The 25,202-nt window shown below is 47.2% G+C and overlaps 1 protein-coding gene across 2 annotated transcripts in view; it reads right to left on the reverse strand.

Moving 5' to 3' along the window:
* Nucleotides 1-21,634, reverse strand: part of srl (sarcalumenin) — a 31,999-nt gene extending 10,365 nt beyond the window's left edge. For both annotated transcript variants that reach the window (XM_035398752.1, XM_035398751.1), the window contains exons 1-2: nt 21,526-21,634; nt 128-229 (exon numbers count right to left, since the gene is read on the reverse strand). In XM_035398752.1, coding sequence (XP_035254643.1) covers nt 128-229; nt 21,526-21,583 — 160 coding nt within the window. In that variant the 5' untranslated portion in view covers nt 21,584-21,634. The remainder of the gene's footprint in view (nt 1-127; nt 230-21,525) is intronic.
* Nucleotides 21,635-25,202: the final 3,568 nt, after the last annotated feature.

The following is a 25,202-nucleotide window of genomic DNA, read 5'->3' on the forward strand; positions in this document are numbered from 1 at the left end:
TTTAAAAATAAATAAAAACAATGCATATACACATAGATATATTAATAAATGAATACAAACATGATACTAACAACAACAACAACAACAATAACAATAACAATAATAATAATAATAACAATATTAATACCTGCATAGTCGCCGGCTGGCTCCTCAGAGGCGAGCCTGAGCGTTTCCTCGATGTGAGATCTGTCGCGCAGGATGGAGGTCAGCACGTCCTCCTCCTCCTCCTCTGCAGAGGGAGGAAGAACAGCGTCAGTCCGGAGAGGCCGGCGCCTCGCTCGCTGCGGCTCGCGTGTGCTGAAGTTCCACACGCGCGGCTCGCGTGTGCTGAAGTTCCACACGCGTGTGTGACCTGATCTGCCCCTCGCAGCGCTCCACAGAAGTGTACGATTACCTTTAATAGACCAATGAGAGCAACAGCAGCTACACGTGCTGCATAACCTCAGTAACATCAGGGCCTTTATCATAGTGATAGGAAGTAGGTATGCAGGGACCATATATAACCCCAAAGCTGCACCGTTAATATCTATCGCAAGGTTATTTCGAGGCTGCTACACTGAAAAGAGCTATTTCATGGAAACTAAATAAATAAAATAAATAAAGAGTGACCGAACATGAGGGAAAAAATATCAATGGTAACCAAAGGAACCAAAGTAGGCAACACAAACACATTACTACTTCTTTGTTACTTCACCGGTTGAATTCTGAAAGCAATTCAATAGCATAGCTGAACCTGCCCTTTGAAATCCATATTGTTAGCGCTCTCCTAGATACGCTCCTATTTCTGAACATGTTTATGTACGGGGTGAGCATATCCCAAGAGCAGCCAGCGACCAAGGATATCAAGTTTTAAGGCGCAAAGAGTTTGTAGCTGGATATGATAAGGGCTGTGGTCTCTTGTGTGTATATATATACCCCTGTCAACACAAAGATATCAGGACCTGTTTAAGTGAACAAACTTTGAGCCACATACTCCATGTCTAAAAGCCAGTGTTTATGCATGTATTGTTTCAAGTATGTTTGAGTATGTTTATTGTTTTCTTTTTTTTCCATGGAATTGAACATGAGCAAATGATGTCCCCTTGAAGTAGCTTCTGCAAGCTGGTCATGTTCAATTCAATGAGAACAATTTCAAAAATTAAATTAAACATTTTCTATTTTATGAGCCGTGTACACTGTTATAGCTTACAGAAGAGAATCATTAAAGAAAGAATGAATTATACCTCAAAACCAAAGGTGACAAACTCTGTTCCTGGAGAGCCACAGGAAGTGCTGGGCCTTTGTGTCACCTCAAAATCAGCAACAAATGCGGACCCAAGAAACAAGTTATAACTGTATACCTGAACAAACACGTACTGAATAACAGCAAAAGCAGCACACCCAGCAGCTCTCCAGTACCGAGGTGGACAATCCCATTTATCCACTGCATTGCAAAGTGATTGCTATTGATTTCCCCTCAGATTACATTTCAAAATCTTAGAAATAGAATTAGAGGGTTGGGTTGCAAAAACATTTTACTTAGACACTTATTCTAGGCACCTTCCTGAGAAGGCCATCGTTTCACGTGGGAGTGAATACAATGTCGCAATATCCCTGGACAAGAAAACAAAAAACAAAGAAACGATCAGACCATTTTGAGGTCCCGATGAACAGTTTCATTTTCCACCAATCAGAGGCTATCATTTGGTTCCCAGGATTGGATTAGGCCTCACTACTAAATTATTTTACCTTTGGTTTACATTATGAACCATGTCTGAGATAAGTTCATAAATCTGTAATGTTCAGAAAGCTTCTCAGAAAATATCAAAACCAATTGATTTCACTATGAACTACAAAACCTGGGGCAAAAACATAGTAAATGAAACAACCTGCTCATGAATTATAGCAAATGATATAATCATACTTGCATGTTGAGTTATTGTATAAGAGAATGGGCTGAGCCCGCAAACAGAATGGCCATGTAATTCTGCGGCCGGCGCAGTGGTGTTCTATAAACTGCGGGAACGGAACAGGGCCCGCGGATCGGAAGAAGCAGCGGCGCGGTCTCGTCTCCGACGCAGACGCCGCGGCTGGGTTCCATTAGCGCATCAAGGGAAAGGAACGCGCCAGAATCGCATCAAACAGAGACCAGTGCTGTCACTGTTCCTGCAGCAGCCTGGCTTCGAATCAGCTCCTCGCATTCCTGCACCCCCTCCTCTCCCCCTCCTCCTGCCCCCCCCCCCACCCCCCATCCCTTAAAAAAAAAAAAAAGAAAAAAAAAAAAGTGGGGGCTTTGAGCAAATTGAGCCAAGCCTGTGTGCTACGAAAATAACTTGGGAGAGAAGAGAGCCATGCTTCGGTGTCTGAGGTGCAACCAGAATCTGCTGGTTCACTGTGTTTGAGGCGTGGCTCCTGCGCTGAGTGACTGGTGTCTGCTAATGGAGGATCTGCACCGTCTCCATTTCAAAGCAAGCAATGACAGATTAATGAGCGGTGTAATTACTCTGAATCGATGAGCGGCATGTATGAAGAAACTACTGTGCTTAAAGATACATTGCATACTATTTTTTACTGCTCCCAAAAAAAAAATACTTCCTGGATCTCAGTGTAACACACAGGACATGGTGTGGTGCAAACGAAATAGCCTGTTCACCACTCAAGAGTGCCTATTAGGGCAGCTTAGTAGTTTCAGTAGTATCAGTATTCAGTAGTAAGTCCATCCAAGCATACATTTGGTAGATATGTTTTTATCAAATCTGCCATTTTCAAAGGAGTAATGAAATTACAGTATATTGCTTCTCACAATCAATACAACTGGAAAACTGAGAAACATTCAATTATTACTCCGAAGAGCAGGCTAAAACAATTGTTGACTCAAAGATTGGTTAAATACTTTGTCAGAATTACCTTTGCCTTTGCAACAGACGTAAACCTCAGACGTAGAAAAAAAATTACATAATCTCAATTGTTACTTTCTTGGAATGCTTAAAACAAAACAAGAAAAAAAAAAGTACTGAGGATCTTTTATGCATGCGTTTTGTTTTATGATTACTTGACAAATCGTCTTAGAGATTCCCTTCTCCTCTCTCGCATTGTGTGTAATGTGTAAAACACTGCCCTTCCTCTCCTGTCACCTGTAGCTTCATCGCCATACAAAGCTGTGACGCTAAGTGATGGGCGGGCACCAAGGTAAGCCCCGCCTACTTGGTGGATCGTCATGTGATGTGAAACATGCGGATGGCATTCATCTGTCATGGTGGCCCTGACAGGCTTTTTACAGTATTAAGTTGCGAGTCTATTTATGAGCTGGGCGGCTCGGGGGCTGGGAGGTCACAGGGGTGTGGGGGGTTTTGGGTTGGCAAGATGACAAGGACCTGTTATTTAGGACAGAGAATAAGTTGTATAAAATCTTTTTTTTGCAGGCACCTCCTTTAAAAAAAAAATTAAATATCCACAACGGTTTTACTGTGTGTCAGTTGCTCTATTCTTTTCCCCCCAGATTAGAATGTTCCAGCTATTTTCAGGACCGTGAGATTCTGTCTGCAGCCAATTTAGCAGAGCGGTTCTGACATCCCAAAATAAGCGGATGAGGACTTTGTTTAAAAACGTAACTATGGTTTCACAACATGCAGTGGAGAGGACTGGGGGGGGGGGGGGGGGCTGGGACTCCCCTATTCCATGACATGGTCAAAAGCGGGACAGTGAGATCCCCAAACGGCCGAGCGGAAGGAGGAGCAGAAAAAAGGGGCCCCTCTCTCTAATTATAGCGGGAATCTGCAGCCTGTGGAGATTGTCCTTGGGTGCCCAGGAGCATGCGACGCCCTGCAGCAACTGCATGCGGCTCCCGCAGGTCGTGTTTCGCGCTAAACATAGCGACACAGCTGAGGGAGATCTTCCTGATTCACACCTAGCGTGCCCCCCCCCCCCCGGGGGAGAGACGGGAGGCGAGAGGCCGCGTAGGGAAACCTTCGCGCCGCCATTCCTGTCCACGTGACCGTCTCCCGCCCCAAAAAGAGCGGGGGCGCTAATAAAGCCGTTCGCCAACAAGGAGGCCCGACGCTGACAGGAGAGCGGGCGGGACACGGACAGCGGCCTTCGTTCACCCGCTAGATTGGCTACGCCCACATTAGAACACCTCGGCCTGCAAGGGAATACGCCTGTACTGGATACGCACTGCACCACATGCACACAGTATGCATTAACACACATTCACAAACACCCATTCACACGCATGCACAAACACCCATTCACACACATGCACAAACACCCACTCACACGCATGCACAAACACCCACTCACACGCATTCACAAACACCCACTCACACGCATGCACAAACACCCACTCACACGCATGCACAAACACCCATTCACACGCATGCACAAACACCCGTTCACACGCATTCACAAACATCCATTCACACGCATGCACATACAATCGTGTGTGCTCAGAAATCCCCCTCACTGTAATCATGGTATAATCAGAATCATAATGCAATAATCACCATCATCATCATCATCATTGTTTAAATGTTTTCCATGCCCCAAATCCTTAATATTAAGTTACCCAATGTTTCTGCTGACTCTAGAATTGAAAACGATTGTCAAAGCTCTATTACTGTGATTAGTATCAGACTAAATGATGAATGAAAACATGGTCTGCAGTATTTGGGATTTACATGGACCATTTGTAAACATGTAGGCAGGGATTTTGAAATACTGTAAGTGTCCCAGCCAAAGGTAGTACCAGACTGGCACATGTTCACAAATCAAATGAGTCTTCAGTATTCCCTACAGACTGCGGGGTAGCAAGAACACTCATATAGCTGATTTTTTGGATTCTCAGTGAGACATTTGGGTTAAACAAAAGGACAAATAAACAAAATAAACAAATGAATCTCCAGTCAGAAGTATAAACAACTTCATGCCTCAGTGCAGGAAAATTATACAGAATCCCATTTATGGAAGTATTTCCATCAAACACATTTTTAAAAATGTGATTCTGGACACATTTCAGGACACTACACAAAGCAGTACCTCAGCAAGCACGCAATCAATCTCCCACCCCAAAACCGTACAGTGTCTTATTAATAACGTTTTCTAAATTCTCTTTCCCATCTGCATACCTGCTGACTCTACCCACGCCGTTCAGCTTAGGATCAGGCCTGTCCAAAGTCCATGGAAAATGAAGAGACTTCAACTTGCCCCCACCATTCTACCACCTTTCTCTAGACCGGTCCTACAACCACTGCGCTCTGTGGTTCACTGACTGCTGTTGACTCAGTTACCTGTCCAGTTCCTTTTCATTTAAAACAATTTGCTCTATAAAAAGTGCATTTGATAAGCCCTCTGACAATTTAGATGCGCAATAGGAGCACAATACCGAACGAGAGTGTCACGTATTGATTTATTGACCGGTTGAATTGACTGAATATTGGATTGTTGGGCCTGCCTGAACTGGCGCATAACAGCCCCAAATACACGCTGCTTCCACAGGAGTCAGCAGAGCCACAGAGAGCCGCTGCGTCCCTCCTACTGAGAGTCAGCCGTTAGCATCGCCGCTGCGTCCCTCCTACTGAGAGTCAGCCGTTAGCATCGCCGCCGCGTCCCTCCTACTGAGAGTCAGCCGTTAGCATCGCCGCGGCGTCCCTCCTACTGAGTCAGCCGTTAGCATCGCCGCTGCGTCCCTCCTACTGAGAGTCAGCCGTTAGCATCGCCGCCGCGTCCCTCCTACTGAGAGTCAGCCGTTAGCATCGCCGCCGCGTCCCTCCTACTGAGAGTCAGCCGTTAGCATCGCCGCCGCGTCCCTCCTACTGAGAGTCAGCCGTTAGCATCGCCGCCGCGTCCCTCCTACTGAGAGTCAGCCGTTAGCATCGCCGCGGCGTCCCTCCTACTGAGAGTCAGCCGTTAGCATCGCCGCGGCGTCCCTCCTACTGAGAGTCAGCCGTTAGCATCGCTGCCGCGTCCCTCCTACTGAGAGTCAGCCGTTAGCATCGCTGCCGCGTCCCTCCTACTGAGAGTCAGCCGTTAGCATCGCCGCGGCGTCCCTCCTACGGAGAGTCAGCCGTTAGCATCGCCGCGGCGTCCCTCCTACTGAGAGTCAGCCGTTAGCATCGCCGCGGCGTCCCTCCTACTGAGAGTCAGCCGTTAGCATCGCCGCGGCGTCCCTCCTACTGAGAGTCAGCCGTTAGCATCGCCGCCGCGTCCCTCCTACTGAGAGTCAGCCGTTAGCATCGCCGCGGCGTCCCTCCTACTGAGAGTCAGCCGTTAGCATCGCCGCGGCGTCCCTCCTACTGAGAGTCAGCCGTTAGCATCGCCGCCGCGTCCCTCCTACTGAGAGTCAGCCGTTAGCATCGCCGCGGCGTCCCTCCTACTGAGAGTCAGCCGTTAGCATCGCCGCGGCGTCCCTCCTACGGAGAGTCAGCCGTTAGCATCGCCGCCGCGTCCCTCCTACTGAGAGTCAGCCGTTAGCATCGCCGCCGCGTCCCTCCTACTGAGAGTCAGCCGTTAGCATCGCCGCCGCGTCCCTCCTACTGAGAGTCAGCCGTTAGCATCGCCGCCGCGTCTCTCCTACTGAGTCAGCCGTTAGCATCGCCGCCGCGTCCCTCCTACTGAGAGTCAGCCGTTAGCATCGCCGCTGCGTCTCTCCTACTGAGTCAGCCGTTAGCATCGCCGCGGCGTCCCTCCTACTGAGAGTCAGCCGTTAGCATCGCCGCCGCGTCCCTCCTACTGAGAGTCAGCCGTTAGCATCGCCGCCGCGTCCCTCCTACTGAGAGTCAGCCGTTAGCATCGCCGCTGCGTCCCTCCTACTGAGAGTCAGCCGTTAGCATCGCCGCCGCGTCCCTCCTACTGAGAGTCAGCCGTTAGCATCGCCGCCGCGTCCCTCCTACTGAGAGTCAGCCGTTAGCATCGCCGCTGCGTCCCTCCTACTGAGAGTCAGCCGTTAGCATCGCCGCCGCGTCCCTCCTACTGAGAGTCAGCCGTTAGCATCGCCGCTGCGTCTCTCCTACTGAGAGTCAGCCGTTAGCATCGCCGCCGCGTCCCTCCTACTGAGAGTCAGCCGTTAGCATCGCCGCTGCGTCCCTCCTACTGAGAGTCAGCCGTTAGCATCGCCGCCGCGTCCCTCCTACTGAGAGTCAGCCGTTAGCATCGCCGCTGCGTCCCTCCTACTGAGAGTCAGCCGTTAGCATCGCCGCCGCTGCTTCGGCCATCTGGGTTCTATGAGCGCGCACTTTCATTTTTTTCAAAGGGAGCAGAACATTCTGTTCCAGAACACGGAATAATTCCGCAGTCGTCCCCCCCCCCCCCACCCCACCCCCCATGCAGCACGGTGAGGAAAGGGGGCAGAGAGACAGGCAGGGACGCGGTGCTGGAGACGTGGAGGGCGTCGCCCCGGCGCTCGAAAGACGAGGGCCCAACCTCGATCTCGCTCGGCCATTTTACACAGGAAAAAAGGTTTCATTGGATTTTTACTTCAGTTATTTTATTTTATAATATAAGTTTTCTCAATTGGAATTTTTTTTGGCTCATTTGAATGTTCAGTTGAGAAAACCTAAAAAATATAGGTGTAACAAATTGAAGCAAAATCTTAGGCTTATCCAATGAGCCTAGTGTTCCAGGCCTAGAAGCCATAAGGATATGTGGAAAAAAACTGCAGCACATAGTCAATGGTAACTGCATGTTGTATCAATCTGCTTGTGCTCATCATGCAAACATATAATTTTAATTGACCGAGGCATGCAATTCAACCTCATTATTAAATGTTTGAATAATGTTAACGCTCAAAAATAACGTCGTATGTAATATACTGTATGTCTGCAATGTGGCTAATGCGCTAGTGTTTATAGTGTTCGCTCAACACCAAAGATTCCTGCCTGTGGGGTTTTACCTCATAACAGTTGAGAGCTTTTCCTAGAGTCCATTTCCAGGTTAGCCGTGGGGTTGTGCTCTCCCTCGAAAACCGGGGTGTCATGGCTTTGGTGAGGCAACCTGAGCCCGTCACAGCAATGTCGCTACAGCCTAGCTCATGCACACCATAGACTTCACACCATAGAGTTTCCCGCGAATCCATAACCGATTCTTCTCTACTAAAACTGAAATGACAAACGGCGTTCCTCGGTGCGACTCAGCGCAGTCTAACGAGCCCACGCACAGAACATCGAACGGAGCTCAAAGTCTTTTTTTTTTTTACTTGCGCTTTCTGACAAATGCAGCGAATGGCTGTGCCAAGGCCGCCCTCTGGTTTCATGACTAATTAACTATATGCTGACTTGGACATCCGATGCCGGGCCACGCGTCTCATCGTGAACCTGAGGCGATGTCTGCGAGAGGCTCCTGTGAGACCCCCATTCCCACCCCCCCCACAACTACTGGCAGACAGACAAGTATGCGAGCCTTCGAGAAAGAGCTTTGAGAAGCCCACAGCCCCCCACCCCCCAGACACATCTTAGAGGCTGCCAACAGGGGGTGGGGGTCTGACTATTTTCCTCATTTGAAATTAATCCACCTAACCCCTGGCATTAAGTGCCCCCCCCCCCTCCTCCTCCCAACCCCATTGGCCAGTGCCCACGTAGGGAGGCCCCAGCCAGGCCTGTGTGTTTCCCATACAGTTACTGATCGAGTGATTGAAAATTGTGGATAAGAAGCTGGCTGTGCTAGTGGGCTGGGGGGGGGGGGGGGGGGGGGGGGGTGGGAGAGGGGGGCGGTTTCCTGGATCCACTTCCAGGGGTGCATCTGGACCCCATCCAGTGGTCCAGCACGAAGAGAGGACATCGGCCGCCATGCCATCCTCGTACAAACACCGGCCAAGAATCTCACGGAACCTCACGCCAGATTACTTGCAACCTTGCTCAGCGTGTTTGTGTGGGTGGGTGGGGGTGGGGGGGCACATTGGTTAGGGGGCCTAACCTATGCTTACCCTGTGGACATCAACTGGACTTGATGTTCATAGCTAAGGATATAACTATTACATAGTGGGTATTGTACCTTATTGGACCTGTGTTTTGTAGTTGTTCCAATGACCTTCGGTAAGCACTTATTAGAAGTCACTTTGGAGTAAATCTGACAAATAAATGTAATGTAATGCAAAGCACATTGTAAATACTAAATATGTCATTCAGACACATATTTTCCTTTTCTTTCTGCGCAGGGAACACTGTCTCAGAGTGTCTACATGCTCTTGCACTCACACTGCTTTTCACACTACAAGCCATATATAGTTGTCCAGGGGAGGTAGTGCTGCTTCTAAATGATGAAACCTGTCTTGTGGGCACAGTCCCATGAATAAAAACAGTATGTCAGCATACCTGAAGTACAATACAAGTTTATATAAGTATAATGTAAACAGATTACATTTTTTCATATGCAATCCATTTGTAGTACTGGCATGGTTTTGTTTACCAAGACAAAGACCGATCCATTACACAAGTTACACAACTGTTGCGATGTCACGACACAAGTGCACTTCAGGTGCAATCGTTTCGAATTTCAGAAGCTGACCACCCACTCACTGACGAGGTTCACGTGACCTCTATCAGCTACTTATAGAAGGGAACGGCCGTCAGTTGATCAAAACGTTTACGGTTACATGACGGTACACGTGACCGTGTAGCGCCACCGTCCGGTATAAGGCACCGTCCTCCACAGGAGTTCATAACCCGGCGATATTGCTCACGGGAAAATGATCAGCGTCGTACAGGAAGAGTAAATTCGCCACTGGTTTTTGGGCCCACCGCGTCTCACACAGCGAGGCGAATGTCTGCGTGCAAAGTACCACAGTCGGGTGATTGACGGCTGGGTAGAGCCATACTTCACACCTCCCCTCGTGGGTGTCTGTCCAGGTTCATTCTGGGTCGTGACTGACAGGGCTGTGAGTCAGCGTGCGGTTTTAGTCTTACTTAGAGGGGGAGACGCATTTGGACCGTTTGAGATCTTCCACAAGAATTTGCCGCCCGCTCAACGGCTGAGGACTCTGAAGGGGAAATTGAGAGAGCGACTCTCATCCACTAATTTAGAAATGTGCATAAATGTGGCTGACTTGCATCTGTCTGCAAGACAGGACGTTTTGAGTCCACAGTAAAATGTCCAGTGCTAATCAGACTCCAACAAGAGTCCAAAAATGGGGGTTTCTCCAAAGGCTGATTTCCCTTGCAGGCACCCAATCTTCCTGTCCATTTCAAAAATCTAAATCTGCCTTGAAAGACATAAATAAGTAAATATTCTTCAGCTACTGCTTGAGTTGTGGGTGCTTTCATGGGCAATGCTGGCGGTAAATCTTACTCTGACAGAGTAACGCTGATCCGACTCTCAACCCAAATGCAAACCCAGCCCCAGGAGCACCAGGGACCCGATTCATGGACTGTGACCCCACCTGTACCTCTAACCCCCTCTGCTTCTCCCCCCTGCCTGGATAAAGGTGAAAAAAATAAAATTTGGGTGATTGGTCTGCTCCGTTTAAAATGAATGAATACATTAATGACCACTAGAGCAGTGTTACTGTGTGTGTGTCTGCAGGGCCAGGAGCGAAGCCCCTAAAAATAAGGGTGTGTAATGTCAGCGCCTGGGTGAGGTGTGAGCACGCCAAACGTTTTAGGAGGGGGGGGGGGGGGGGGGGGGGGGGGGGGGGGGGGGGTGAACAGAGCACTGTGGGGCATTGGTGTGAGCACTGAGCACTGCAGGGCATTGGCGTGAGCTATCAGAGTCGATCCGCTCCAACATTCACAAGGTATACAGAAGATCAGGGAGACATTAAACTGTCACTAACCCCACACACACACGCCCGGATGCCTAAACACAGGAAACCAGGAACACAAGCAAAGCCAGGGGTCATTTAGAAAGAAAAGACATCAACAATATTGATAATATTTTTTAGAAATGTTTTTTTTTTTTTTTTTTTAAGTTAGGTTAAATATCAGGTACAGAGGATGAAACCATCTGGCCTGATATAACCCGGTGGAGTTCCTCCCCCCCTGCTGGTTAGAATGAGATTAAGGTTAAGTGGGTGGGAGTGACAGAGTGGGCAGAGGTTTAATCACAGAAGATCTCATTGCAGTCATCGGCAAATTATACAATTTATTCCGAGCCCGGAATAAATTGTGAGGGTTTGCGTCGGGAAGGGCATCCGGCGTAAAACATATGCCAAATCAAATATGCGGATCATAAATCTGATCCTCTGTGGTGACCGCTAATGGGAACAGCTGAAAGAAGAAGGAGTGATGACTTTGACCTGCTCAGGGTTTTTCCTGCATCGAGAATTCTGGACACCTCAATGAAATTTTGTGCAGCCCCCCACAAACTACTGACCGGTGCCTGTATGAAAAAAAATTGATAAATACAAGTGTTGCATATGGCAGATTTCTATGACATTGCTCCAATGTGACGCTGTATTGTAATCAGCACCAGGATACACCAGGGCGCTACAGAACGCAAAGCTTCAGCAGCTGGATGCACAGAGAACGTGATCAGAGGTCACTGAGTTCACTGGATTCGGACGGGTAAATCCTATTTTATTTTGCACCTCCGGTGTGTTAAAAAAATTACATCCTATCAGTGTAATGTTTTCAACTAGTGGTTGAAATGAAATGCTCGACATTTAAAATTCTGCATTTTACAGGAATGTACTAATGTTGTACTAAAATAATTATTTTATATAACACATACTATGTGAATAATAACTTTTATGAAATTTGTTTATAACAGAACATTTATTATTACAGAAGTGGGATGAGATGGCAGGATTAAATAATGTTTTGGCATTCTGATCAAAATTATGTTTTGGCACACAGCCTAACAATATTTTAAAACCCTAGGAGTGGATTCTGTTTTAATTTTCTAATGCTGAGCAAGCTAACTAGAGCGTGACCTTCATTTTTAACTTTTCTGCACTTTCTCTTTGAAACTTGCAATGCTACCAACTGCTGTGTAAATATTATGGTTTATAAACAGCACAATCAGACACCGAAAGACGGTTGGCGCAAAGAAACAGGAGTAATTATTTTGTTGGGGCTCATCGCCTGTTGTAATCTTAAATCAAGACCTCACAATATCTGCATTTATAGATATATAAATATATATGCATATATATGAATTTTCGCTTGTGTTTGTATGTTTTTTTTAAATTTTTTTTTTTTAAACAAAAACGCGACCACTGTCAACTTTAAACGTATGGCCCAGACATTGCCCTTTCTTTTTTTTTTAGAAAGTGAGTTTGCAGGAAGGAGAATGAAGAGGAAAAGTGGAAAGACAACACAGTCATCATCTGATCATTACTGGCCGTTAAAAGTATAATTCGCATTACAAGATGTGGTAAACTGGATCACATGATCGTGATAAAAGTACCACCACTGCCTCATTTATGAGCCAAGAAAGACCTGGCCACAGTCACAATCGTAAGCGCTCACAGGACCATGACTACAACCAGAACCACACAGTCACAATCATAAGCGGTCACAGGACCATGACTACAACCAGAACCACAGTCTCAATCATAAGCGGTCACAGGACCATGACTACAACCAGAACCACAGTCACAATCATAAGCACTGACATGACCATGACAACAGCCAGAATCATAAATGCCAGACACCTACATGACTCATTCCAATACAAATGATGAAAATCATCACGCTCAGATTATTAATTACATTACATATTCCTTCTATGGTACAAAGAAACAAAACCAAACACACTACTCGTAAAGCATTTACATTGGGAGAACAACGTAAAGGGAGGTTAACCCTTGAGGTGCCAGGGCGGAGAGAGACGAGCTCCAGACATCTGCTCCCAGGACCGTGTGTCCTTGTTGAGTCTGTTGCCTGGCAACCGTGTTGAGTTTGGAAAAACAGAGCGGTTGCGGCGGTACATTCAGAAGGAATGCCTCCGACAAACGCGGGCGCGGTCCCTGGCCCTTTGGGCAAAGAGCACAACTGCGACTGTCCGTCGAAGTTTTGTGTCACGGCACAACAGCGGCGGCGCTGATAACTGCCTGTAGCGTGTGTGTGTGTGTGCGTGTGCGTGCGTGTGCGTGTGGGGTCATCGTGTATCTGCGCAGCCATTTATCGACGGTTGCTGTGATAATGTTCATTTCACATACAATTCATCAAGATTGTCCGTCAAGCATTTAATTTACCTTTTTTTGAGGACAATTTCACTTGACCAATCAGAGAGCTGCGTCTGATTGTGTTGGGGCAGTGACCAGTTGAGTGACAAGGCCATCTGAGAGGATGATACTGAAAGGGGTGTGGCCGGGTCTGTCAAAATGCTCAAGGGCTCGACAGGGAAAGGACTCATTTGGGGCAAAATCTTTGGAGCGAATGGTGGAATTAATTTAATCAGGCCCACGGCCCATGATGGTGTGGAGCAATGGCAAGGCAATGTGCACAGTGCAAAACTAATAACAGGCTGTGAGCTCTTGGTAAAATGCAGTTATATAATATAGATTTTACTGGGGAGCCAAAATAAATGAATGTCTGAATTTGGATCTCTTCTACTCAATCCAGCCCTGAAATTGAGGGGTCTGCTCAGATGCAGTCCTGTGTGTGTGTGTGTGTGTGTGTGTGTAATGTGAATGGAGTGAGTATGTGTGTGCATACCTGTGTGAGTGAATGTTTGTGTGTATAAGAGTGTGAGAGTGTATGTGTGTGTGTGTGTGTGTGTGTGTGTGTGTAAAAATGTGTCAGTGCGCCGATGCAGGTAAACCCCCAGGATCAGATTGTGCAGGCTGATCCCAAAAGGACAATTCAATTAAAGCTGGTTTCATTTAATAAAGAAGAGAGAGAGAGAGAGAGGCTGTAGTGAATGCCTTTTAAGAGCACCGGCACACACAGGAAACTCCAGGGGAAGGGGGTTGGGGGTTGGGGGGGTGGGAGCTACACTGGATTTAGCAAGTATACAGTGGGTATCTGATGACAGCTCTATAAACCGCTGGCTTTTCCCCCTGTTGAAATTCCCCAACCACACTGGTGTACTGACTGCAGGGAGGAAGGGGGGGTGGGGGAGGGTGCTCTTCAGTGACCAACCATTGTCACCACTAAATGCAGCGATAGCAGCAGTTGTTGTGGTTCAAGTCGAAATTAAGGGTAACGCCCTGGCCCTGGCGGTGGGGAGCTCTGGGACACGTCCCACGGATGGCGACAGGTGCCAGGGTTTTGGAAGCCCAGTTCCTCCTGGGGACAGAAATAGCCCCACAATGGGTCAGGGGACGGAAAGAGGAGGGGGGAGAAAATTCCTCTCCTATTTGAAGGCAGAAGCATCAGCCTGACGGCAGCCCCAGTAACATCCCACAGGAGCCAGGGGCTGTGACAGCCCTCCCTCTGTAACTGCATCTCATATACTCACATACACACATATACACACAAACGCATAAACACACACAGAAATATTACACTCATATATACGCATAAACACACAAACGCATAAACACACAGAAATATTACACTCATTTACACATGCACACACACTCATATACACACAAACATTACACTTATATACACTCACATACACATATACACATAGGAATATTACACTCACAAACACAGACACACACAGAAATATTGCTCATATACACTCACGTACAGGCATAAATGCATATACACATACATACACAGAAATATTATACTCCCATACACATGCACACATACATATTCTCATACACACACATGCATGTATGCACACACACATGCTCCTATAGATGTGTACACACGCATACACACATATGCACGCAAACACACACATGCTCTTATATACACATGCATGCACAAACACACACTCTTACACACATATACTCAAGCTTCTGGACACAAAAACACACTTACATACACATATTCATATACACATCTCTCTCTCTCCCCCTCTCCCCTCTCCATGTGTTCCAATGTCCTGTGGAAGAACTTGAGCCACAATGGCTCCCAGCTCTGTGGATTCCACTCAGTACCCCTGTCTGACTGGCTGCTGAATCTCAGCAATGCCATCTGGAACCAAAAAGATGTCCGATCAGAGACACTGTAGAGAAAACCCAAACGGGGAACTCAAACTCTCACACCCTACCTCTGCACAACGAGGAATCCTTAACTGGATTGCTTCACAAGGACTAACCTGGAGAGCTCAAAACTCAGAAACGCAACACGTTTAATGAAACAAGGTGTAGGATGTTTCGACATCTGGAACGTCTTCCTCAGAATCAAAGCAAAAGTGTGGCTGCATTCTCAGACCAAACATTCTGGAATTCTACCAATCAAAAGCTTTATGAAGGAAAGGAACCTCCCAGCTGGGAACAGGAAGCAGTGTGAGTACATCGCCTCCCTCCCGATAGACTCTCTCTGACTAAACCTTCAAAAGAAAAATCATAGCAATAGTGGAAAAAAAAATCAATTAAGGCATATAATGCAACCAAGGAAAGAGCGAGAGAGAGAACGCAACAGAAGCTTCCACCTTTGGAACTTCACACAACTGTGAGAAATCCCCAGTGCCAATGCCCCTTTGATGCATTATGTTTCTAGGGTGTGTATGTGGGGGGGGTGGGGGCATTCTTCAAATCAGCACCAAAGAAGGAAAGAGTAGAAAACAAGAGAATCAGCATAGGCAAGAGAGATGACAGGATGCTGCCCTGACAGACTGACACCCCTGCTCCACCAGGTGTGCTTTCACCTGGCCTCAGGGTGGAGCCCCACCCCCCCAAATTCAGCCCCTGTGACAGCTGAGGAACCCCCTAGGGAGGCAAATCACACAGCTGACCCCACCCCTCCTTTATTTTTCTCTATCCTCCCTGATACGCCCGGTGTGTGAACCCTGACCACTGAATTACATGTAAATCCAACAGATCTTTTCCCCTTCATGATCTTGGTGGGAGTTGCTTTGACAAAAAAAAAAAAACTTCTTTCAGTCTTCTTAACGCTAAATTTTTTCCACATTATGAGGCTGTTGTTACCTAAGGATCAGACGACAAACACTTTTGTCATCATAAATAATGTGTCATTCTTATGTGGACCAGCCCTTTTCCTGTTTATGAGATTTTGCCATGTGACTGAGCAGTTAAACTCTGTGCCCCTCAACCACACACTCCCTGTCCCCTGCCCTCCCGAATCTGCAGCAGAGGCTGCAACCAAGTGCAGTGGACTGTCCAGAGTCTATAAAAGAAACCTGCTCGGTGCTCGTACAGGAGCACACAAGGGGACGACCCACCCCCTCCTTCCAGGGACAAGAGCAGGACACCTTAAATGCTGAGATTAACGAACCCTCAAAAAATACTTCCATCTAAGCCTTGCTTCATTGGCATCCCCTCAAATTCAGGACTGATTTTTAAATTCTTGTCCTTACATGTAGGGCGTTGCACGGTCTGGCACCGGCCTACATTACCAAGCTTCTTAGCCCTTGTGCTAACAAATAAGTCCCTTGGGTCCTAGGATCAAGGGCTGCTGGTAACCTCCAGATCTATATGAAAAACAAAGGGAGACCAGCCTTTTGCCAGAGTGGCTCCCAAACTGTGGAATATCTTCCCTTTAGATTTAAGATCTGTGGCCACCTTTAAGCTGCAGCAGGGTGGGGGAGTAGGGGGTGAGGGGTGTGGGGGTGACAGGTGTGGGAGTAGGGGGGGTAGAAGGTGGGGGAGTTACAGGGCCTGTGATTCTCTAACACTCCTATCCTCAGAAAATAAAACAAGTTAAAAACAGAATCAGTCAGAATCTTGCGTATGATACAATCTTGCATTTGACCTTGTTTGAAAAATCAAAAGGCAAATCTGAATGCTAAATTATGTTTGTGTATTTGAAGTCAGTTTCCATTGTTCACACCCTGCCCCAAAGAAAGCAGTGGCAGGGACAGTGAAACTGACTAACCAGGTCCTCAATGCAGGGGAGGGGGGAACTCAATGGTGTGCTCTGGTCTACAATTTTAAGGGGGGGGGGGCACACAGACTGCATATGGACAGGGCCCAGAATTTTGTGCTAAACCTTTGGGCAGGGAAGCTAATGGATATCTGTCCTATCCCCCACCAAATTAAATAACAACCACAACACCAACCATAACAACCGCAGAACAAACCATTGGACTGCTGTGACGTTTAACCAGCACACCAGCACAGACACCGATTCTCTACACAAGCAGTCTCAGTCAGGACCAAGCCTTTCCCCATTTACAGCCACAGTCACAGATCATAGGCTCGAGCTCAGTCCCAGTCTGATCACAGCCATGGCCAAAGCAAATCTGCTTGAATCACTGACAACAAAAAAACACCAGTAAGTAGAAGAGTACGCCACACACCTACAAGATCTGTGGGTTCAATTACCATTCGTTGCATTGCATAATTGAATAATAATATTTACGATTAATTGTTTTTGACCTCCGAACCCTAACACCTCACTCAAGACGTGCTCTAAAGCCCCCCCCCCCCCCCCCCCGTATCCGTCCGACGCCCCAGATTGTTTCGCGGAGGGCGGCTGCCTTGAGCTGAGCTTGCCTTGGGCGGGTACGCCTAGCAGAGCCAAGGGCTAAGAGCAAAGAGCGCTGACACGCTTGTCCTCACTCTCAGACACGCTGAATGTGCTTGTGATCTGAGAAAACGCAGCCAAGAAAGTACTCAAACACTAATGGAGACGGTCTGCGCACATTAGCGAGGACCTTTCCATTCTGCACCTCTGAACCCCGATACAGAAGCTGCCACAGGCCCAGAGAATCGTCTTGCATCTACACGTCTGCATCATTCCAGATGAAAACAAATCTCTCACAAGCATGCATGCATGGGCCATGCACACGCACGCATACACGTGCACACACACACACACACACGCACACATACACATACTTAATCTTTGTATAACACGGGGATGTCCCATTGTGATCCCACCTGTTTTTGATATTACTATTTATGATATTTTTATTTATTTATTTTTAACAGTTTCAACATGCAATGAGGTTAATTACACTGCACTATTAAGGAAACCAGACCTTGGCTCTGATGCTGCTGACGATTTAAGCAATAGCCCCTCCCCTTGCCTGCACTCTTCTGTTAAAGACTTTGTTAACTGGTTTTGCAAGAGGTTAAGAGCAGCATTGACCATGTGGCCCCTCTAAAATGTTTTTAAAAAGTCACTAATAAATTCAGGTTCCCGTGGAGAAACAAAGAGATTGCCATTCAAAGAATGTCAAAAGGCAGAACGTAAATGGAAAACAAAACAGGCAAGCATATTTTTCCAATTTGATCTCAAACAACAAAGACAAGCCCCACATTCTTAACAGTTGAACAATAAGTCTTTCTCCTAAAGCACAGGCTGAATCACTCTGCATAGCCAAATGTGATGGATTTTCAGCGTTCAGAGTCAAGATGGCTAACAAGGTTGGGTATTTCCAATAAACAAAGCATTGTTTATGCTAAAATCGAGCTCTTTTGCCCTTTTTAACCTCATTGGCGATCTTTGAAAGTAGTAAGCAGTCTCAAATCACACACTTGTGCCCTTGACCTCATCCCTACCAGTTATTTTCAAGAAAGTCTATACTTGCCTTTCTGGAGAATTATCAACCACACCCTGCGGTCTGGCACTTTTCTATTCACTTTCAAAACTGCCAAAGTTAGGCCCCTTCTTAAAAAAAGAACACCCCTTTCCATTCTCAAGAATTTCAGTAGAATTTAAGCAAAATCCTTGAGGAGGTGATCTTCCAGCAGCTTTCTGATTACTTAATTGCAAATTATTTTTGAAAAATTCCAATCTGGTTTTCTTACAAAGCACAGCACTGAGACAGCTCTAATTAAAGTTATAAATGACATTACAGTTCATTTAGATAATAAAAATATTTTGGTCTTGGTACTTATAAACCTTATTGTGGCATTTGACATGGTGGAGCATAAAGCCTCATTTCCAGGCTGAAAAAATGGGGCACAGTTGGGTCATGAATACTATGTAATACTCAATGATTCTACCTCAAGTCAGCATTACATGCGGTGTGCCCCAGGGCACAATCCCCGGTCCCATCCTATTTTGTCTATAAATACGCCATTAGGGACAATTATACACAAATACAGGATACATTTCCATTGTTATGCAGAAGATACTCGATATGCTATATGTATCTGTCATACCTATAACTTTCCTAAGAAGATCCTGAAAAATTGATGCATGCAACTAGTTGTGTGGATTATTGCAATGCTTTGCTTACTTGCTTTCCTGGCAAAGTAATTGATAAAATGTTACGAACTAGAACTAGGAAATTTGTACATACCTCTTCAGTTTTAAAATCATTACATTGGCTGCCAGTTGATTGTAGAATTGATTTTAAGATTCTCTTACGGGTCTTTAAAGGTACTTGTGGATTTGTGCCCGACTTTAAATGATCTTTTAATAAAATGTGTTCCTCTCAGAGCCCTGAGATTCCCTCTTATTGTGCATCCCACAATCTAGGACTAAAATTTGTTGACAGGCAGCTTTCAGTTAATATGCACCCAGGCCGTGAAACAAGCTTTTTTTTATTTTTATTTTGGATCTGAGGGCATTTGAATCTCTGGATATTTTTAAAAGAAATATGAAGTCCTACCTCTATAAACATACTTTTCCTTAGGAACGATTTTACTCATTTTAATTTTATAATTTTAATTTTATTACATGTTTCTTGGAATGTTATTGTATATTTTACGTTTTCCTGTTTTTACTTGTCATTTTTTTCCAGAAAGCGCTATATAAAAGTTCATTAATATCATTCATATCTTACAGTAAAAACTCAGCATTGTGCTTTGCAAAGACCAACACCGGTAAACAAACACTTGGCACTGATCTCAGGTGGCAGGCCCGGGCACTGACGGATACACAATGTACCGACTGAAAAAAAGCGGACTGTACTGCATGGACAAAACCAAACGGATACGCCAGGACTGACAGAGCGGGCGTGGCCGGCCCCGCGGACCCTCCCGCCGCGATAATGGATGTCCTTATAAGGCTGGCGGCTGGGAATAAATTGCGATTGTGACAGTGCTGGCTGGGAGCAGCTGTGCTCTGTTTCTAAAGGGTAGGGGCTGGGGAGGTGGGGGTTGGGGAGGGTAATGGTGGAGGTGCTGAGGGTGAGGGTGGGTGAGGGGCGGGGGGGGGGGTATTTTTTGGGGGGTGCACAGTGGTCGACGGTGTCAGGTTACGGTTCGCTTTCCAATCTTAGGCACCTGATGGCAGCCCTGGGTATGAGGCACCAGGCCGCGGCTGAAAGGATCCCAAGGGCGGACAAGGGTAATGGCGAGCGCTGCCAGCGGGAGGGAGAGAGAGAGAGAGAGAACTAAAACGCCTCCGCCGCCTTTCAGCAGCGAGGCCGACTAATCAGGCGGCGAGATAATCATCGAAAGATGCCCGAATCGAATTCCGCATGTGCCGCGCATTCCGACAAGCAAGACGCATTCCAGCACCGAAACGGGGCTCGCGTCTCAGCGGCACCCGGTCGGCTGAGGCGGCGCCCACGAGGGCATCAGCACACGTCCCCCCTGCACACAGCAGAGCAGCTGGAGGAAACTGAAAGGTCTGAACCCGCCGTCGTTTGAGATCAAAAAATGTCGCGGAACAGCCGCCAAGCTCAAAGAGGCTCAGAGAACCGAGGCCGAAGGGCAGAGAGAGGCCAGACGGACAGACCAACAGACGGACAGACGGCCAGACGGACAAGCCGGGCTGTGCTCTGATCGCTCTCTCACAGTCTGTGATCATAGGTGGGGGGTGAGGGGGGGGTTTCCATCAGCTGGTGACATGCTTCAGGACAGCTTACATGGGCCCTTCATGCCAAAAACATCTGATATTTCAACCACATAGAGAAAGAGATGGGAGAGACTGTGTGTGTGTGTCTGTGTGTGTGTGTGTGCGCTCCCTCTCAGAAAGGAATACATGTGCATACTTTAAAAATAAAGAGGCCACAAACTGCAGCGTATGCACCTGAACTTTAAATATAAAGGCCCCCCGAGTGGACGTAGGGGGGCGCCTGCATATTTCGGGCTCGTGCCCGGCCCAGCCGGCCATCTTGTTTCATACCCCGGATTTTAAATAGCGCTGCGGCGCGGAGCTGCGGAAGCCGCCATCGGGCAGGAGTCAGCGTGACCGCCAAACCGAAGGCCACCTCCCCTCCAACACTGCCCAGCTCTCCCCCAATTTCCCCCCCCCCGCTAATCCCACAGTGTCCCAGCCACAGGGTCCACACAGTGAGGGGGGGTAGGCAGACACCATTACAAGCTTGCCCTGTTTTCGGAAAAGGGTCTTTGCAACAATGAGAATTTCTTAAACAGGAAAGAAAAAAAAAAAAAACTATTTGTGCTATCGGAAATTCTGCCAATGAGAATAAGCGTGGAGGAGCCCCTGTCCTGCTCTGCCTCGGTCCCGCATTCTCCCTGTGGTCGTGACCCCCCGCCATCGATCCCTTCCAACAGGAAGTGACTTTTCACCTCGAGAAATCAAGGGGTGCTCTCCCCAGCACTCGTCCCCGCACGCCAGCCCCAAAACCCCAACCTCATCCGCCTCCCCGAGTGTTTCTCCCAGTTCTACGCAAAAACACACACACACGCGTGTGTGTGTACAATAAACATGGCAAAAGATATTAACTCACCTGTTATGGCCAAGACCAGCAGAGACAGAAAGCAGCAGATGGAGATTATACCCTTCATTTTGGCAGCCAGGAGAACTCTGACAGTCAGAGTGGCTATATATACCAGGTGGAAAAGGTCAAAGGGCATGGAAGTCGGGGCGGGGCTTTTGAGGGGGTGAGGGGGAGGGCGGTGGGCGTGGCACTGGCTCCGCAGCGGGAGGTGGGGCTAGTCGGGGGTTGGGTGGGGGGGGGGGGGGTGGCAGTTCTGTAGCAGCTCTGTCGCTACAGCGCCCAAGTGTCCCGAGCAGCTGTCTGTTACTTTTAGAGATGGACCCGGGCCTGCTGACGTCAGACGAGGAAGAGGAGGAAACGCTTTACGTTCGGTTTCAAACTGAAACCAGTGTCGCGCAGAGACAACGGCCGGGAATCAGTCAAACTTCGCCCTCAACGGTGACTCACAATTAAAAATCAAGAACGATTCTACCATCTTCACAAGCACAAGTTTGGCAAGTTCACTTGGCGATCACTAAAACTAACTGAGATTGCAAAGAAAAAAATATAATGCTTGCGTTTACTTACAAGTCAAAGACAAATGTTGAAGGAATACAGACCAGAATTTAGCTACATCTCTTTTCGTTCACTTTCTTCCACTTCTAGAAGTACCTTGAATGTGCACTTCATAATCAGCCAAGTGGGCACATGAGAAAAAGCTAGATAAGAAACGAATAATCTAATAGTGCCTTGCCCTAATCCCTTCTGTTAGCATGCCTTTGGTCTTGGTTCTGTCAGGACATGCAGATTTCAAACATCAAATGTGTTTCTTGCATGGGGTCGAGAAACTGCTTAAAAACTCTATTTGTGACAGTTATGATTGGTGCCATTTTGTGGCTAAAACGAGAGAGATAATTTCTGGTGAAAAACCCTTTTACAGGCGAAAATTTATCCATTGACATGAACCCCCCCCCCCCTCCTCATTTCATCACAGGCACTGTAATTCTTGTCCCATTTCAAAACAGAGAACATAAATGTATTTGGTAAAAATGGCACTATGCAGATATGTCCACCAAATAAGAATTGTGTGCGCACATGAACACATTTCTTGCTCTAACTGTCTCAGATTATTTCAGTCTGAGATCTGTGTGTGTGTGTGTAAAGTCTGAACACAGTTGATGGTAGGGGAACACATTTTTTGACACCTCCCCAACTGCCCAACTGTGAATGCAAACAGCTGTGACAGTCACCAAACCCTTTTGATAAAGGGAGGGGGGCTGAGGTGGGGGGGAAGAGAGACAGGGGGCAAACATAACCAAAAGGTACTCAGGCAAATTGTGAGACAAACCAACAACAAAGAAATGCAAAAATACCCCAAATTTAAAATAAATAAATAAATAAACAAACAAAATAAAAATCACCCTAGCATTTGCCTTTCATAGTTCCTGGATCCAGGCCCTCTGATGCGTAACACAGTCCACAGAGGGCCTTTCAGATCAAATCAAATCAAAATGCACTTACATTGGACATTTCACAAACAATTAGTCAGGATGCACATCACTGCAAACCTTACCTCCCTCCCCAGAACCCTGCGGAAGCACAGGAAAGCTCACCGGAGGCAACGGCGGCGAGGTAAAACTCCACAGATCAGGGGCGTCCAGGCCTATCTAAAGAGGGCTGGTGTGGGCGCAGGGTTTCGTTTTTAGCCAGCCCCAAGACACCTGATTCTACTTATCAAGGGCATGATTGAAGGGCGTGATTAGTTAATTGATTAGTTAATTAGCCCAATCAGGTGTTGTCGCCAGCCCTTTTTGATTAAGAATAGGGCACCCTTGCCCTAGATCAGCGGTCTCCAACCCTGGTCCTGGAGAGCCACAGGGTCTGCTGGTTTTCATGAATCAATTAGAGCAGTTGATTACACAGTTAGCTCAACTCTCCTGGTGGCTTGGGTCTCAACTGGGTGCTGATTTTAAGGTGAAAACAAAAACCAGCAGACCCTGTAGCTCTCCAGGACCAGGGTTGGAGGCCACTGCCCAAGATACATAAAGGAGGATCCCTTGGGAGGAACCAGAGCAGCTCAGTGGAGCAGTGAGTTGCAGTTTCCTCACAGCAGGAAGGTACCAACTTCAAATCCTGGCTGAAATCCTTTCTGTGTGGGGTTTGCATGTTCTCCCTGCGTCGATGTGGGTTTCCTTCTGGTACTCCAGTTTCCTCCCACAATCCAAAAAACCTTGCAGGTTAAGTTATCTGGAGTCTCTAAATTGCCTTGGTGGCATGGATTTGATTGAGGCCATTAAATTCATAAAAGGGATTAAAGGGGAACTACAAGAGAGACCGCAGGTTCCCCTGGTCCCAATTCACCTCCTAATCACTCCCCCTCTGTTTTGAGTTACTCCTAATTATAAGTGCTACTGTCGTAAGGGCCTCTCACAAGCGAGGGCAGGCGTCGAGGCGACAGGGAGCATGAAAAACTTCAGGTGTGGGACGTACTTTTGGTCTGCTCCGATGACCCTGATCGGAATTCACAAAGAATGAATTATCAATTATAAATCATCACCCCTTAAAAGAATATCACTGTATAATAACACTAATATAGCAGTTGGGCACAGTGGACCACCTTGAACCGTGACATTTGCCTTACGAATAAGGATTAGTGCAATTTAGAATGCTGTTACCAGTACACTTTAATTGATGGAATTTGCATCATTTGAGACACTTGTTTTTAAACAAGACAGCGGTGTGATGACTGTGACTTTGAAAACGTATGACAAGGCAGTCAAATTACACTTGAATGTGGTTAGCTCTGCTATGCTTTAACGACTCTGGTAACAGTGTTAATCAACGCAATGCATGCTGGGTCAACACTGACATTTAAGCCAGCAGTGTAATTGCCTCATTATTGAGGGAGCATCGAAGGGCTGAACAGCCACTACCCCTCTCTTAAATTTGGCTCGCTCAGTTCTGGGACAACCCCTTGCACAAGATGGTGACTCTCGTAAACACTCAATTATGAGCATTTGTGTTCTGTCAGCAGAACAAAGGAGGGCATAAATGGAAATTAGCAAATGGTAGATTCCACACAGACATTAGGAAGTATTTGTTAACACAGAGAGCAGTCGCTGTGTGGAACAGCTAGCCAGGTCGTGTAGTACCACGCAGAAACTCTAGGGGTTTTCAAGACCAGGCTTGATATAGTGCTGGATACTATCTAGCTTGCAGGTGAATGTTGAGCACGAGGTACCCTTTAGTTACATAACGGTGAGTGAGCCCTGCGATGGATTGGTGACCTGTCCAGGGTGTATTCCTGCCTTTCACCCAATGTCTGCCCCCCCCCCCCCCCCCCCCCACCCCCCCACCCCCCCCCCACCCCCCCCACCCCCCCACCCCTCCATATCCTGCGTTGCCATGGTGTCTGCCTCTGAGAGGGGCCCTCTCTGGTGCCGACTCAGAGGTATCTCTGGAATCAGCTGCTAAATTTAACCACAGCGGTTGACCTTTAACCCCCAACAGATCTTCACAGATTGGAGTGTCAGAGCAGGGAATCCCAGAGGAAGAAGTTTTTGCGCTGTTCGAAATCTGCAATCATGTGTGCACATACACGCAGTTCCCAGGGTGCTCTCATAGTGCTGACACAAAATGTCCACCCAGAGCAATGTACCACCCAACAGAGAGAGCCAGAAAGTTAAGAGAGAGAGAGAAAGAGAGAG

Source organism: Anguilla anguilla, chromosome 17 (assembly GCF_013347855.1).
Source record: "Anguilla anguilla isolate fAngAng1 chromosome 17, fAngAng1.pri, whole genome shotgun sequence".
Lineage (NCBI taxonomy): Eukaryota > Metazoa > Chordata > Actinopteri > Anguilliformes > Anguillidae > Anguilla > Anguilla anguilla.